The sequence below is a fragment of the Lissotriton helveticus genome, chromosome 8, assembly GCF_964261635.1.
Source record: "Lissotriton helveticus chromosome 8, aLisHel1.1, whole genome shotgun sequence".
Lineage (NCBI taxonomy): Eukaryota > Metazoa > Chordata > Amphibia > Caudata > Salamandridae > Lissotriton > Lissotriton helveticus.
The window spans coordinates 865,860,219-865,877,468 of record NC_136069.1 but is presented as its reverse complement, the minus strand read 5'-3'; the positions used below and the strand labels follow the sequence as shown (position 1 = coordinate 865,877,468).

At 43.7% G+C, this 17,250-nt stretch overlaps 1 protein-coding gene across 3 annotated transcripts in view; it reads left to right on the top strand.

The window, feature by feature from the left end:
- Positions 1-17,250, top strand: part of CTPS2 (CTP synthase 2) — a 2,098,303-nt gene that overhangs the window by 45,164 nt on the left and 2,035,889 nt on the right. For all 3 annotated transcript variants that reach the window (XM_078657669.1, XM_078657667.1, XM_078657668.1), the window contains exon 2: positions 9,426-9,631. In XM_078657669.1, coding sequence (XP_078513795.1) covers positions 9,466-9,631 — 166 coding nt within the window. In that variant the 5' untranslated portion in view covers positions 9,426-9,465. The remainder of the gene's footprint in view (positions 1-9,425; positions 9,632-17,250) is intronic.

Below are 17,250 nucleotides of genomic sequence, written 5' to 3'. Positions count from 1 at the left end.
CCCAAAGAGTGCAATGCTCTACTGGCGCCGTAACCGACACTTTTCAGCCAGGTTGAAATTCTACCAGAGTGGCATGCTGGTAGTACCAGCTTTCATCTCTTCATGGCTGGCTTCTAGGTTCGCCTAGCAAGTTTCCTGAAGCGCACAGTCTGGTGTCTTAAAGCATTAATGTAGCTAAATACATCCTAGGGAGTTTTGCTGGAAGCTGTCTCCCAGCCTTCTTTCACCAGACTGAGAGTCCTCCCACAGGGTACCCATACAGTAACTCAAAGTGACTGAACCTTAATGACTTCTGCGGTACCTCCCTGTAAGCAAAGAGAAGGCATGATGTCCCCCTTACACCTCATGGGGTCGGTCAGACTGTTAATCATGCCCTTCAGAGTTTGGTTGAATCTCTTCTCTTCACCAAACCATTACCTTTGGGGTGGTAAGGCGTGCTGAACTTGTAGGTTACACTACACTCCTCACACAGGAATGTCATATATTTGGATATGAAATTAGTACCCCAGTCAGATACCACCACTCTGGGGAACCCATCATAGGAAATCATCCCCATTAATGCCCGTCCCACCATGGGTGCCGTCGTGGCATAGTCCACCCAGACCAGAACATACCTGTTGACCATGGCTGTCTTGGGGTCCAGTGGCCCCAAAATGTCCATCCCTACCCTCTCGAAAGGGGTGTTTTCAAACAGAAAAGTTTGGACAAGAGCCTTACACTTCCTCCCCTTCTTACCACTTGCCTGGCAAGTTTGGCAAGACCTACACTGTGCATCAGATTGCCTTCACATTTGCGTCTAAAAGAAGTGGGTGACAATTCTGTTAAAGGTTTTGTACTGCCCCCAAATATCCTGCCAAAAGGACGCCATGAGCCAGATGCAGTAGGAAGGTCCTGAAGCACACAGGCTGACCCAGGCTCAGCGACCTTAGCCTAGTTGTATAGGATACCATTCTTTCAGTAGATCCAGTGTGATCCAGATTGATCACCAGCTGCCTGGTTTACAGCCTGCTGCCGCAAACCCTCCTGAGAAGGGCTTTCTCTCTGCTCTGTGCAGAACTCTTCCCTGGTGGGACCTATAGGAAAGTGCCCTTTTTTGTATGTTTACCCCCCACTTTTTGCCTGACATCTGATGCAACTTGACTTGATGTGCCCTGGGAAACCAGCCAATCAAGTACTCAGGGCCTGTGTTCTTTCCACAAACTGTACCTTTGTATCCACAATTGGCACATCCCTGGCCACAGGTAAGACCCTTGTAAAAGTTATCATGGGTACCAAGGGCACTGTGACCAAGGAAAGCTTCTAAAGGACTGCAGCACCTACTGTGCCACACTTAGAGACCCTGTACCTTAAAACCCACACACTGCCATTGCAGGCTGCTTCTTTTGGTGCAGAGAAAAGTGTTGACATGACACACATCCCTGGGTTTTCAAAACAATTGTAGCATGCATTACGCTCCAAACACATGTTGCACAGCAAATAAAGTGCAGAAAACCCCACTTTTCATCCAACATTCAATTTTTTTCATCCATTGTTTGTCCGTGTAAAATTCCACAAATTCATCACATCCTTTTTTTCATTATTCAGATTGAAAACTCTGTAAATCCCATAATTCTCTAATGCTTTGGATACGCCTATCCAGGCCTTATTCACTAGAACATGGTATTACCTTGCCACAGACAGCCTCATTCAAAATTTCCCAATGCATTTCGGGCTAAAACAACCCTTTCTCAGGGGTAACTGCAAGATTAGAAATCGTTTTCTGCACTTTATTTGCTGTGCGTCATGTGTTTGGAGCGTAATACACGCTCCATTTGTTTTGAAATCATTTCTAAAGTACTGCTGGGACTGGGAATGGCCACGTCTGTACCCAATACCTTTGCCAAAAGAGCATACCTCGAAAGCATAGATTGATAACGGAACTGAGTGCATTCTATCATTCTTATGAACACGTCCCTGTGTGCCATGCCTGCAACCCACTGCCTGGGCCCTAGGTAAGTCACTCCTCTAGTAGGGTGCACTAGCCCTCCAGTGAGGGTACAGTGGCACAAGCCCTGTACCCCTATAGTGTCTAAGGGGGTCATTAGGATGGCGGGCGGACTTAGTCTGCCCGCCATCCTATCGGTTATTGGGACCGCCCGCCATAAGGGCGGGGGTCCTGTGGGGGGGTATTAGGATGCGCCCGCCACTGTGTCAGGCACATCCTGCATTTTTGCATTGTGGCGGGCAGTGCTCTCAGCACCGTCCGCTACAATGCTAAAAATGCATGTATGCATTTTCATTAACAAAGCGGCAGGCACCGCGCGGTGCCTGCCGCTTTGTTTATGCAAATGCAGGGGGGTAACCCCCCGTGTGCACCCCCCTCCTCTCCTTCACTCTGGGGTCCCGCAGGGGGCCCCCATAGTGAAGACTGCATGCCTTTCCGTGGTGGCGATAGGCATCAAAACAAGCCCATGCCAATATGGCTGGCGGAAAAGTGGCAGACGATCTTTCCATCCGCCGCGGTCCCCCACGCCATACTAATGTGGCGGGGGTCATTTAGTTGAGGATGGCGGGCAGATTGCCCCCACCAGGCCGGCGGTGGCTACAGCCAGCCTGGCGGGGGCAATCCACCCGCCATCCTAATGGGCCCCTAAGTGTAGAAAAGCCATAAAGAGAGTATGATCTGGGAGTTGTTCATTACGAACTCCACAGCTCCATAAGGGTGTTACTATAACCTGAGAAGTTTGGTAGCAACCTTCTCAGCACAATAAACACAATAAACCTACACTGATGCCAGTGTGGGATTTAATGTAAAATGCACTCAGAGGGCACCTTAGAGATGCCCCCTGAAAAACAACCAGCCCTGGTGTGGTTCCTGAGTGGCTGCCCACCATTTGACACCACCAGACAGGTTTCTGGACCCCAGGGTAAAGAGCCTCCGCTCTCTGGGCCCAGAAACAAAGCTCATCCTGGTCAGAGGTGTCATGCCTCCTCCCCCAGGATGGGTTGTTTTCACGAAGGGGAAGTTTTAAAGGCCTGCCTCCTTTGTAAGCTGGTCCCTGCCTTTTGTTGCCCTCAGCAACTGAGTCCCACTGGTTCTGTTCCCCACTTTGGGTGGGAGAATCGGCAGGAAAACCAAGCTAGGAGGAGAGGTGAGCCCACTTTTGCCAACCCCACTCCTTAAGTGGGGGAGAAGAGGTGAAGTACACATCCTAGTCCCTTCCATCTTGAAGATGAGGGGACCCAGCGAATTAGAGAGAGGCTCATGCTCCCCTCCTACTGGAGTGTGGCATAATAGGAGGGTAGCCAATAGTCCCGACCGGCACACCCCTTTAACACCCCTAAATTTAGTATTTAGGGGTAACCCTGAACCTTGCCTCCCCAGATTCAAAGAAGAAAGAAGAAGGCCTGAAGAGTAAAGTTGACTCAGGAAGAAGAGGACACCATCTGCTTTGGCCCCAACCCTACCGGCCTGTCCCATCTCTGGCCTGACTGCAGCTAAACCCCGGCATGTCCAACATCCAGCAGCCCCATGGGGCCCGGAGGAAGTGCCCTGCAACCTTCTTTAAGACTCTGTCTCCCATGAGTACCAAATTGCTCTTGAAAGGCTCACCCACAGAATCTGTATCCAGGCGGCTCTGCGAGTTTTGCACCACTCTGCTCCTGACCCCCAAGGTCCAGGTTCAAGTGGTCCAACCCCACGAGGAGGTCTCCCCAGCGATCCTGACCTGGGATCTGGTCATCTCTGACCTCCCTCTAGTTTCAAGCAGATGCCTGCAGCCTGAACCTGAAGGGTCCCCCGTACCGCGCCCGGAGCTGGTAAGAAGAACCCGATGCCAAAAGACACCCCTGCACCTGACGCCCCACAGCCTTGGGTGGCCGAACCGATGGTGTCCAGGCATCCCCCAAGAACCCAACTTACCTCTCCAGCTGGTGGTCACCTCCAGGAAGCCTCCCTGCCCGAGCCTGCAGCATCTTTGCTGAAATGAAGAACTCCATTGGAATCCCCAGGCTACTTAAGTCGCCTTGGCACTCGACACCTGGTTGCCCCTGTGCCGCTGGTGGTGCAGCTTCTGCGCTGATTGTTGGCCCAACAGGGCTGACCTTAACCCCAGGAGCTTTGTACCCCCAGCCAAATGGCCTGTGCTGATTGTTGGCCAATTAAGTGCTGATCTTAACCCCAGGAGTTTTGCCCCTTCAGTCAAGTGGCCTGCTCGTAAGCAGTCCCTGTCAAAGCCCCTATTATCCCCATTAGCTGACATTTGGCCCCTGCACTCTGCATCCGGGTGCCCCAGTGCAGCTAGTGGTGCAACTTGAGTGCCTACCTGAACCTTGGGGAATGTTGGTTCTAACCCCCAAAAACTATTCTTGCAGGTCGTTTACTTACCTGCAACCCGATAACCTTCTTTTCTGTATAGGCACCAATGTTGTGATGTTTTGTCCCTACAATGCTCTGTGTCAAGTTGAACTTTTTTACTTTTTTTACTTTTTTAAAAATAACTATATTGAAAACCTGAAAAAGTCTTACTTACCTTGTATTGTAGTATCCTTGGTATGGCATCTAGGCAGAACACTCCGAGAGGTCGATGTAATTCCAAAGTAACGCAAAAGTAATACACATTTATTTCTATGTAATTTTAACTGTTTTTAAAGCACATACAAACCTGTAACGATTGCACATACATTCCCAATTGCTTTACCCTGTAAAGTTTTACGATTGCAAGTACATTTTACCTACCTGTACCAAGTCCTGCTTGGTTCTAGAAATAAAACGTATGTATATATTTTTTTTACTAACCCAATTGGCCTGGATTCTGACTCTGAGTTTGTAAAATTGGTCCTTGAATGAGTGAATACAATAAATGCCTAACAGACCTGCCTGATAGGCTTAACTGCTTGCCCACACTGCAAGAGAGCTGGTAATACTTATCTAATTTATCCTCTGCTATACCTCTGGGGACTTCCTAGACTCTGCACACTATACCTTACTTTAGTATAGTATATACAGAGCCAGCTTCCTATAGGACCCCCTTCTTTCTGCCACTGGGTCAGCTCAGATAAGTTCCCCAATTCAGCCACTTGTTCCGCTGTAGGGTCCGGGGTGTTCCCCTGGTGATCAGCCTCCTCCTGGACCATGGGAACTTTAGGAGCGGGTTTCCCGTTCCCCTTGCCCTTTCTCTTGGCAGGCGCCTGGACCACTGTTTCAGGCTCCAGGTCCTTCTGATCACCCTTTCTGGCTACATTGGACCGAGTGGTCACGCATGCCCACTCTGGCAACCCCAGCATCTCCAAGTGAGACCTGAGGACTGCTCCTGGTCATTAGCTAGCAGATAATCAACAAGCATGGTGGGGCTCACAACCGCCATGAAGGGACCTGAGATCCCCCCCCCCCCAACTCAAAGGGAACCTTTGCCACCTTACATTGGCACTCTGAGTTGCCTCCAGCAACTACTTTGTGGAATGCACCAGAGGCCACTTGCTCCTCAGATACCAGGTGACACTGGGCTGAGGTCACACTGGCTTCTGTATTTCTGAAAGCCTCTCCCCTTTGCCCAATGATAGCAGTGAAAAATTGTGCAGAGATACTAAATCAGCAAAAATGAAGTCCACCATACCATAAAAACAGGAAGCCATCAAGCAAAAAGACATGGTAACACGCCAAAAGATGCCTGCTCTAACACACGCAAAGAAAGCAATAAGACCTAGCATCTTCTGGGTCAGAGATCCAAACCCACATGTTTTAGAAGCCATCCTGTAGTAAGCTCTATAATATCCCTTTAACACTGAGTCCCACATACAATATTATCTAATAGGAGATACTTCTGCTCAGATTGGTAAAGTTTGGAAATGCTCTGGTCTCTTCCCTTAACATGGGGGTTCGAGCGACCAATACAGGTATCTAGGCTGAAATTTGATCTACTTGATCTAATGAACGATTCTCCTGAGCGAAATGAGGCAACCAAAGAAGGAGTCTAAACCTGGAGTCTTAACATGGCTATTCCAAAGCTCTCACCAGATGGATGAAGGTTGATTTACTTGAGGTCCAACTGGAGCAACACAACAGGTAAGTAGATTTACGTCAAAGATATTTGGAGGGGTACACAACATTAACAACGTGGGATAAACCATGGGTGCCATTACAATGCAAGCAGAACAATGCTTGCTTTAACCACGCATAAGCCTTAACCCCGCATATACGTGGATAAGGCAGTCAGCGCTCTAGTTGCAGAGCTGATGGGCGGGTAGAAGAACTGGAAGGATCGGGACATTTAGGACCGGGACACGGCTTGGTAAGTAGGGTTGAGCTGGGTATTAGGGCTGGGGACTGTTGGCGTAGCTTTTTAGGGCTGGGGGCCTGTTTTAGGGGTCGGGGCTGGGGTAATTTTTAGTGCTGAAGGCCGGGGTTTATGGCTCAGGGCAGGGGTGGGTAGGTAGGTAATTTTCAAGGCTGGGGGCCAGTTTTAGGGCTCAGGGTGGGAGGCATGGGATCAGGGTAGTTTTTTGGGTTGGGGCCATGTTTAAGGGCTGAGGGTTTCAGGTAGTTTTTAGGGCTGGAGCGGCGTGGATTGCAGGGCTGTGGGCTGGGTTTTAGGGCTAAGGGCAGGGGGGCTGGGGTTGATCTTTACCACGCATATGCCTTTACCAATTATGCCTTTATAACAAAATGTGTTGGAAAGCATGCGTGGTAAAGGTATGTGTGGTAAAGACGTGGTTGTGGTTGAGGCATAGTTGTTTAGGCATGTGTTAAGAAAAGCGTTGTTCTGTCATACAACCATTTGGAGGATCAGGACCATGCTGACTCTCCTCTACAACCCAGATGTTTTCTTGCTCATTCTGTGCAACTAAGCTCAGATGACCTCATGGTTCATTGTCTGTTTTAGGCTGTCCTCACAAGAGTCTTTATAGACAGCTGTACCTTGAATTCTCTTTCCTTTGATGAGATCGCTACTCTTTGTACGTACACTCTAGTTCTTTGTGCAGGAAGGTATGTCTCCCTTCTTTTCTCAGTTCAAGCTGCAAGGCGAATTTAAATGCTTCCCAGACTTAGGCCCAGTCTGGAGAGAAAGCATTAACCACACTGAGACACTCCTGACACTACCCTTTTGTTCATACTGAAACCAATTTGGACTTGTTAATGTGGGGATGTGTATATGCCATCTGTAGAAGACTGAAGCTACCTCCCAGAGATGGTTACTAAATAGTGGAGTGATGGTGAAGCCTCACTAACACAAGGGATATGAGCTGGCTACCTCCCTCAACTACCAGGGCGAGTGTTGCACATAGGGCACAATGCTCCCGTTTGTGCAATTCTGCACCTCTCAAAAGGTGCACCTGGTGCATACCGGTATGGTGCCCAGGGGATAGCACACTCGGTGAGTACTGAGTGTCTGCTTCCAAACCGCCCCATGTTTCAAAGTTTAGGCAACATGTCGCACCCACTTTAAAGAGGGAACAGAGATCCCCCTGCAGGCAGGTGCAGTGAGTGACTTCACCCACCTGCAAGGGAATGTATGGGGAACATATGGGATCTCCTTTCCCCCACCAGAGAGCCGCCCTCATGAGCACAATAACAGTGTGCCACCTTTTTGTGATGCACTGTCAGTTGCCTCCTAAGGCTCTGATTACCTCTGCGCCCACACCTGCAATAGGACGCAGAGGCAAAATAATTCCCTCATTTGCACGGGACCACACCAGTCACCACATAGCCTAGGATGAACGGAAAATAGTCCTTGCCACTCAAAAGTTGATAAGCCTTGGGATTCTCCCTTAAATCGGAGCCCAGATCTGATGTCAGGAAAAACAGTGAAAGGGAAAAGTTTCTATGGGCTCACAAGTGTGTGGCCCTCAAATGTGGGAAAAATAACCATGACTGTCCAAAACATATAAACGAGGAAGGCCGCACATCTTCACAAAGCCATGCAGAGTACTTTTGTGACAAAATAAGTAAAAAAAATTATTAAAGAGTTAGTACACAAACAGTAAGCTTTTGCGGTGCTACTGGCTAAAAGCTCAGATGTCTTGGGTATAAATTCTGTCATTGGATTAACATCTAATTTGAATACATATACCTCTTCGCCTAAAGGTGGTCCATTTATGAGTTGGAGACAAGGATATGGCAAACCATAGCAAATTATACTGACTAAGGCTAGGTTGACCATTGTGAATCTGTGTAAAATGACAGGTCTTCCTTCGTTAAAATGTTGTGGAGTAGTGGGCGGGGAGGGCATTATGGTGATAGAAAAACTGATGGGATCTTATTTGAAGCGCTTCAGGAAATGAGATCGTTGTCATTGCAGTTACACATCTTACTTGGACTTAAAAAGGTATGCCTTATACATCTTTTGAGACAATGTAAATTGACCAGGCAGGTTGATAAAAAAAATGAACTGTTTAAGAAATTGCCTTTCACTGGACTCCTGTATGATAAATATAATGAATGACTGCAGTATCCAATTATTGATGTAGACGTTGCAAACTAGCGGCATGAAATGAAAAGCATGCCTTTCGAGGAAATTTTGAAAATTATGAAGGTGGGTAAAAACACATACAGCAAGGGACATGAGTAGCAGTAAATAGACATGAATCCAATCTTGGTGTGAAAATACAGCAAAGGAAGTCTAAAAGTTATGGTGGGGGGTTAGATAGAAGAGCTCAAGTACTTAACATTGATATTTATGTCAGGTTTTTTTTCCAGGAAGCATGTAGTTTCCCCACTCGTGGGACGTTTCCCCACTATGGGAAGTAATCATTCAAAGACTATCTTGACATTTTGCAAGACAGACTCCGAATGTTCCCTCACCATACATAACATATTGTGGATGTATACAAAATAGTACCTTGTCACATTGAGAGTGATTAAAAGGAGGATAGTAGCTTTAAATTTGTAAAAAAACAAACAAACAAAAAAAGAGTTTTATCGCCCACTCTTCGAGAGCCTGATCACCCACATTAGAGTAGGGGAAATTGGCAGAGAAACCGTACTACTTAAACAACTGTTTAGTATATAATCTCTGATACCACAATCATGTTAGTAAGATTAGATCTGTGGCCACTGACAATGAACCGTCTTTTTGGGGCTGCATTTCCCGCGCCCTCATTTGGTGGTGGAAATGTACTACCTGACGTATGCATTGCTAGATTTTCTGCAGCATTTTAATATGACAGATTTTTCTCGACTTCCCCAATGAAAGAGGGAGCAGAAAAACTGCTTAAATCATGGCTGGAAAATCAAATCCTCCAGCCGATCAGGCCCCTTTCTTTATCTTTCATGAATAAGTGTTGTGTTGCAGGTGGAATTGTTTGCTTGGAGGTCCTGCATAAAATCTCTGTTCCAAACTCTGACTTTATTGTTAAGGCCAGGATCAGTGCATTTGTCCTCTCTAAGTATGGGTGGAAAGAGTACGCGCCTCATCGTAAAAATATGTCATTCTTCATTTTACTTTTAGGGCTTCACTGCATGGTATCCGACCGGTCTCAAGCGCCCCAATGAAGTACATCCTTGTAACTGGCGGCGTCATCTCAGGTATTGGAAAAGGCATAATTGCAAGCAGCATTGGCACCATCCTGAAGTCATGTGGTCTACGTGTCACAGCAATCAAAATTGATCCATATATTAACATTGATGCTGGAACGTTTTCACCATATGAACATGGTAGGTGGAATCAATTAAGAACTCGCTTTTGTTTTTACTTTGCAGACACATGTTCATATCTTACATTTAAGTTACACAAGTGTGATGTCATGAGAAGGTCTCTTTCTTAAATTTATGTATAATTATTTCAAAAACAGGCTTGTAAGTGTGAGAAAGGACATCTTTTTGAATGGTTCCTTTTCTTTCCCAGATTGGCGTTTGCCAGTATTTTGACTTTGTGCACTGTGACACTGCCATTCAGTGCCACGATGTGTGTATACTCTTTCCATGTGAAAAGAGGTCAAATTGGCGACAGCCAATTAAATTATTTAATCTCCTGGTAAAACTGTAGTAAAGTGGCCTGGGAAATGCACCAGTTGTGTAGTATTTAAATATCACATCTGGGATGCAGCGTGTATTTACACAACTGACATGTATAATAAAAACATATAGATCCAGGTACACCTTTGTGACCTGGCTGGCCACACTTTAAAACATTGCTGTAGTACGTCAGAGAAACCGGATCTGCTATGTAGGGAACAAAACTCATATATTTAAGCTAAGACACCCTTAAGTGTGTCTTGTAAGCCCACTGGGCTGAGTGATTAGTATTTAAAAGTAGGACATGATAAATATTAAAAAACTTATGTCCTTCTGCAGATAAAGAGGCATTTTTGTATGGCGTGGCAAAATTGTAACTAAAACATATTTTTTTACAATCTAGTCTAGGAAAATGCTAAAAACCTGCTTAAAACTCCCCTTTACTATTTATCAAAAGATTGGTTCAGTGTGAACGTTGATATATATATATATATATATATATATATATATATATATATATATATATATATATATATATATATATATATATATATATATATATATATATATATATATATATATATATATATATATATATATTACCTACTGGCGGTCGCCAGTAGGTATATATAGTTAGGATTTTTTCTCTATGGGATTTTTGAAAATTCTATGTCGAATAACTTTGGCGTTTGAGGACGGAATTGGCTGAAATTTTCAGGAAAATGGAACATTTTGTTTCTGAGCAGCCCCTGAAAATTTGGGGGAGTTTCGTCAAGGGGGGGGCCGAGAAAAAAGGGGGGTCCCAAAGCGCGTTTTTCCCATGCAATTTTCCATAGGGCGGTTGGCCTTACTTTTAGCTCGAACGGCTGAATGGATTTCCACGAAACTTGGCAAAAATTGTAGGGACTGGTAGCCCGATGTGCCTTTGCTAGGTCTCAATATATGTGTTCCAGTGGATTTTGAGAAATTAACGTTAAAAAAAATATATATATCTGTAAGCGCGCTCCGGGCAGCGCCCCGGTTCGCGTACCTGACGTGTAACGGAACTTCGCGAAAGCGAAGCTGATTGGCTCTCCGGTGTCTGTCAACATTCTAAACAGTCCGGACCGGCCGCCATCTTGTCTCTCGGTAGGATCGAGAGACAAGAGGAGGCCAAAACAAAGGGGTAAATGACCATTAGGGGGCATAGCAGATCCTCCCTGACCCCCTAGGTTTGATGTGGAGGCTTTAAAAGGGCCCCACGGGGGAAAAGAATTATTATTATTTTTTTCGTTTTTTTTGCGTGGGGAGCGCCCGGTACGCGCACCGGGAAGCGGTCCGGGGAGCGTACTATAAGGAAAAAAGAATGATAGACTTTTTAAATATTGTATGTTTATTGATCGTTCATTTTGTTGTTTTTTTTTTTTTGTTTTTATTAAATATAAATTTATTTTTGTGATTCTTTTTAAAAATTTAACAGAACATTTAACAACACATTGTCGGAAATGTCCTCATTTTCAATCAGCGAATCTACTGCATCTACACATTGAACTAATTTATGGTCCCGTGATTCATCCATGAAATCTGAGTCATCATTGTCCTCAATATCTTTTTCTGTGTTGTTCTCCAGAACAATTTTGAAGGAAATATTCTGCTCTCCTTCCATTTTCTTGCTGTAATTTGCATAAAAAATAAATATATCAGTAGAGATAGGGCACTGTTTGGTTTAAGTTCAGACAGGTACTTGTGAGTTTATAACAGAGAAGTAATCTATGGGCACTGTATGGTTTCAGGCGTGAAGTAGTACTATTAAAAAGTGCCTGTGAAGAAGCCTGTTTATAACAGAGAAGTAATCTATGGGCACTGTATGGTTTCAGGCGTGAAGTAGTACTATTAAAAAGTGCCTGTGAAGAAGCCTAAGTAAATTCATAATTATATCACAGAAACCTAAATCAATCCATAATTATAATAAACAAGCCTTTCTCAATGTCTAACTCTTACAGAGGGACAGTATATAACTATCTAAAAATGTTTTCCCAAATTAATTTAAAGTGCATGACATAGTTCTCCTTTCAAATTTACAAAATAACATCTTACCTTTTAAAAACAAGTTTAAGTTGTCAGTGAAAATGCTCTTGCAATGTAGTTCAGGAAGTAGTAGTCCAAATGGCTGTGTTTCTCTCTCTTTCTTTATATATATTCAGGTACATAACCAATCAAATGTCAGGTAAAAAAAGTAGAAAATGAAAGTAACATTTTAATTGGTTGTCAATTCCAACACTTCAGATGTGTTTTGTGAAGTAATTTACCTCAGGGTATTTAGAGAGGTCTACAGGCTAAATGGCTAAATGGAATTCCAACCAAATTTGTGAAAATGGTAGGGATTGGTATGTAGTATGAGCTAATCTATATTTGGTGAAAGTGTCTCCAGTGGTTTTTCTGTATATTACTTTCCCACCTTTTTTGAGCGAGCGCTTCCCGGTGCGCGCCTCGGTACGCGAACCGGCAGCGTTACGGGAGTCCTCCATTTTGTGTTTCGGTAGATTTGAGATACAAGATGGAGGGCAAATAATGTTGAGAATGGGTAGAAGGGGGCACGGTAGACGTATCCTGACCCCCTAGGTTTTCTGAGGGTGGCTGAGGAGGCCCATATGTGCGGAAAAAAAACATTTTTTTTTCACATTTTTGCACGGTTAGCGTCCGGTGCGCGTACCGGGTAGCGCTCCGGTGAGCGTACTTTGGTGAAAATTTGTGAAAAAAGATAGAGTAAAATAATAATTGTGAGTGATCAGATGTAGGGTAGCTCTGAAAATAACTTTTGGGTCCTGTGGCTGATTTAGGTACCTACAAGTAGGTACCAATGCACAGTCTTAAATTCAGGATGAAAATTCTTTTCCCCTCATCTGAGAAGTGAACTCCATCTCTTCTCTAGATATCTTGCAGGTAGTAACGCAAGTTATTGTTGTAGATGGAGCCCATTCCATGGTCTCTCATGTAAGCTGAAACAGACTTATTTACATGCTTCCTCGATTTCTCAATTTGTGGACAAAATTGGTTGGACCACCTCCATTTCTGTCTTTGGCATATATTTGAATATACCAAGGCAGTTTGAGGAAAAAGTGCCATCAATTGGTCAAAGGTGTCTTTTAAAAGCATTTCCAGACCTACCCCAGTCAAAGTGCCCAAGTCATTTCCTCCACAGTGCACAATTAACAGGTCAGGTTTTGGCAAATGCAAAAAGGTTTTCACCAATGGTATCAATTGGTGACATCTTAATCCTCTGTGGCCAATCCAGTTGATTTCCACATTTTGTAAATTGAGGTTGTGTAAATTTCTGTTATCAGCATACCTTTGAGCCCAGTGGATGTAACTATGTCCAACAATCCAGACAGAAAACATGGTGAGAGGAGGTTCTGCTGCAGTCAGATGAAGTGTGGGAATGAAATGGCAATTGGAACAGTAGGAGTATGTAATGAAAAAAACTGTGGAGTTTCTGTGGTAATTAATCAGTAGCAGTGATTGGTGGATTTTGATTGCTGAAAACAGAAAGTTAGGGTGCATGGATGAGTTCTTTGAAAGATGTAATTTGAATGGTCAAGAGAAAATCATTTTATGAAAGATTGCACTGGATACGCAGGTGTACTGAGAGTTCAGAGTTCAATTGAAACATTGTTGTGTGAACTTGCAAACATGAGAGGTCTTTCAGGAGGTGGTTGCTATGGAAAAAAGGCAGAAAGGGCAGAAGGGGGAAGGGCGTTGATTTGAAAAAAGTGAGGGAAGAGTTTTTATTGGGTGACATGAGAGATATGTGTGATGAATTACAGCATTTCTGTGCCATTGTTGGTTGCAGCCTCTGGAGTGCATACCTTTTGCTCTGCTGAAGACAAATTGGTGTGTGTCTGAGACTGTTTTAAAACTCAAAAAGTATTTGCTAAGGTGAGAAAAGATTCATTTAATTTAGATAGAGAATAGTATGCTTTAGGGAGAAAATTATGAAGAAAGTTGTGTATTTAAAATGTTGCTTTGTTTCATAGGTTGCTTGGGCATATTTACAAGGCCTTTGAGTCCCTTTGATATTATTTTCCCATTTTAATTTAAGACATTTCCCCGTGGTGCAAGGTCCTTGTAAATACGGCCCCATGTGTGCTTGGCAAATTTAGATTTTGTTTCTTTGAGTTACATAGCCATGTTAAAAGTGAGGCAAAAATGGTTTAAGGGCCTTCAAAATACGCTTTGATGTGTGTTAGGGCATTTTAAGTCACTTCCCCATGAATGTAGTTGAATAACTGCTTTACTTGATGTGTTTAAAAACGTTTATTGAAGTCATTTAAGTTTCTTGATATGTACTGCTAGAGTTTCATAGGCTGCTTGGGGCATATTTACAAGGCCTTTGAGTCCCTTTGATATTATTTTTCCCATTTTAATTTAAGACATTTCCCCGTGGTGCAAGGTCCTTGTAAATACGCCCCCATGTGTGCTTGGCAAATTTAGATTTTGTTTCTTTGAGTTACATAGCCATGTTAAAAGTGATGCAAAAATGGTTTAAGGGCCTTCAAAATACGCTTTCATGTGTGTTAGGGCATTTTAAGTCACTTCCCCATGAATGTAGTTGAATAACTGCTTTACTTGATGTGTTTAAAAACGTTTATTGAAGTCGTTTAAGTTTCTTCATATGTACTGCTAGAGTTTCATAGGCTGCTTGGAGCATATTTACAAGCCCTTTGAGTCCCTTTGATGTTATTTTCCCCATTTTAATTTAAGTCAGTTCCCCGTGGTGCAAGGTCCTTGTAAATACGCCCCCATGTGTGCTTGGCTAATTTAAGTACTGATAGGATGTGCTTCTACATAGGACCTGTGTTGTGTTTTCAAATTATGACCAGAAAATCGTTTTTTTAAAAAAAAAAAAACACTTTTCACATTTATGAGAAGGTCATATTTGTGTCTGCTTCTTTAAATAAATATTGAACTGAGAAATATTAAACAGAGGCTTCTGTAAGTGTCAAAGGAGGTGAGTAATGTACATTGCTCTGTTGGATACAGTCCTCATCCTCTGCGTACTCTTGGATATGCTAGACTAAATCTGCTCAATGAGATAACTAAGCTGAGGAAACACAGGTTATGTGATTTTGAAATGAGGAAACTAAATTCCACATTTTTCAATTACATCACCTGTGTTTCCTAACATTATGAATCACATTGTGCAGTTGAGGTTTAGGCCTGTCCAGGGACACAGAAGAGGTCTTGCCTTTGTTCAAGAGTGAAGTGGACATGACTCACTTCATTGGTAGGCCTGCACATGTATTATCTCCTCTGTACTCTTCAACAAGCCTAAATTTCATCTGCAACCCTGAGTAGGCCTCACCTCAAACAAACCTCTGGATAGGCCACACCTTATCGTCATCCTGAATCAATCATTTAAAATGTTAGGGGCAGATTTTTGATGGCCGTGCGCCTCTTTTGTGCCGCCGTTGCGTCACTTTTGTGATGCAGCAGTGATGCAAAAGATGCACCATGTTGCAAGACAGGCCTCACTTCATCTCCAACAAGATACCATCAGTTTAAACTGTAAACATTTAGGACTGTGTAGGGGGCATGGAGAAGCTGAATCTTCTGTAAATGTCAAAATTGTTGCATACAGTGCTCAACTTCTGCATAGTCTTTGATATGTTAGTTTCCATCTGCACAATGAGATACCTAAGCAAAGGAAACACAGGTTATGTGATTCTGAAATGAGGAAAATAAATTCAACATTTTTCAATTACATCACCTGTGTTTCCTAACATTATGAATCACATTGTGCAGTTGAGGTTTAGGCCTGTCCAGGGACACAGAAGAGGTCTGGCCTTTGTTCAAGAGTGAAGTGGACATGACTCACTTCATTGGTAGGCCTGCACATGTATTATCTCCTCTGTACTCTTCAACAAGCCTAAATTTCATCTGCAACCCTGAGTAGGCCTCACCTCAAACAAACCTCTGGATAGGCCACACCTTATCGTCATCCTGAATCAATCATTTAAAATGTTAGGGGCAGATTTTTGATGGCCGTGCGCCTCTTTTGTGCCGCCGTTGCGTCACTTTTGTGATGCAGCAGTGATGCAAAAGATGCACCATGTTGCAAGACAGGCCTCACTTCATCTCCAACAAGATACCGTCAGTTTAAACTGTAAACATTTAGGAATGTGTAGGGGGCATGGAGAAGCTGAATCTTCTGTAAATGTCAAAATTGTTGTATACAGTGCTCAACTTCTGTGTACTCTTTGATATGCTAGACTCCATCTGCACAATGAGATATCTAAGCAAAGGAAACACAGGTGATGTGATTGTGAAATGAGGAAAAGAAATTCCACATTTTTCAATTACATCACCTGTGTTTCCTAACTTTACGAATCACATTGTGCAGATGAGGTTTAGGCCTGACCACGGACACAGAAGAGGTCTGGCCTTTGTTCAAGAGTGAAGTGGACATGACTCACTTCATTGGTAGGCCTGCACATGTATTATCTCCTCTGTACTCTTCAACAAGCCTAAATTCCATCTGCAACCCTGAGTAGGCCTCACCTCAAACAAACCTCTGGATAGGCCACACCTTAACATCATCCTGAATCAATCATTTAAAATGTTAGGGGCAGATTTATGATGGCCGTGTGCCTCTTTTGCGCCGCTGTTGTGTCACTTTTGTGATGCAGCAGTGATGCAAAAGATGCACCATGTTGCAAGATAGGCCTCACTTCTTCTCCAACAAGATACCATCAGTTTAAACTGTAAACATTTAGAACTGTGTAGGGGGCATGGAGAAGCTGAATCTTCTGTAAATGTCAAAATTGTTGAATACAGTACTCAACTTCTGCGTACTCTTTCATATGCTAGACTCCATCTGCACAATGAGATACCTAAGCAAAGGAAACACAGGTGATGTGATTGTGAAATGAGGAAAAGAAATTCCACATTTTTCAATTACATCACCTGTGTTTCCTAACATTACGAATCACATTGTGCAGATGAGGTTTAGGCCTGTTCACGGACACAGAAGAGGTCTGACCTTTGTTCAAGAATGCAGTGGACATGATTCACTTCATTGGTAGGCCTGCACATGTATTATCTCCTCTGTACTCTTCAACAAGCCTAAAATTCATCTGCAACCCTGAGTAGGCCTCACCTCAAACAAACCTCTGGATAGGCCACACCTTATCGTCATCCTGAATCAATCATTTAAAATGTTAGGGACAGATTTATGATAGCCGTGTGCCTCTTTTGCGCCGCTGTGCGTCACTTTTGTGACGCAGCGGCGGTGCAAAAGATTTGCTATGTTGCGACATATTTACAACTTGATGCATCTAGGC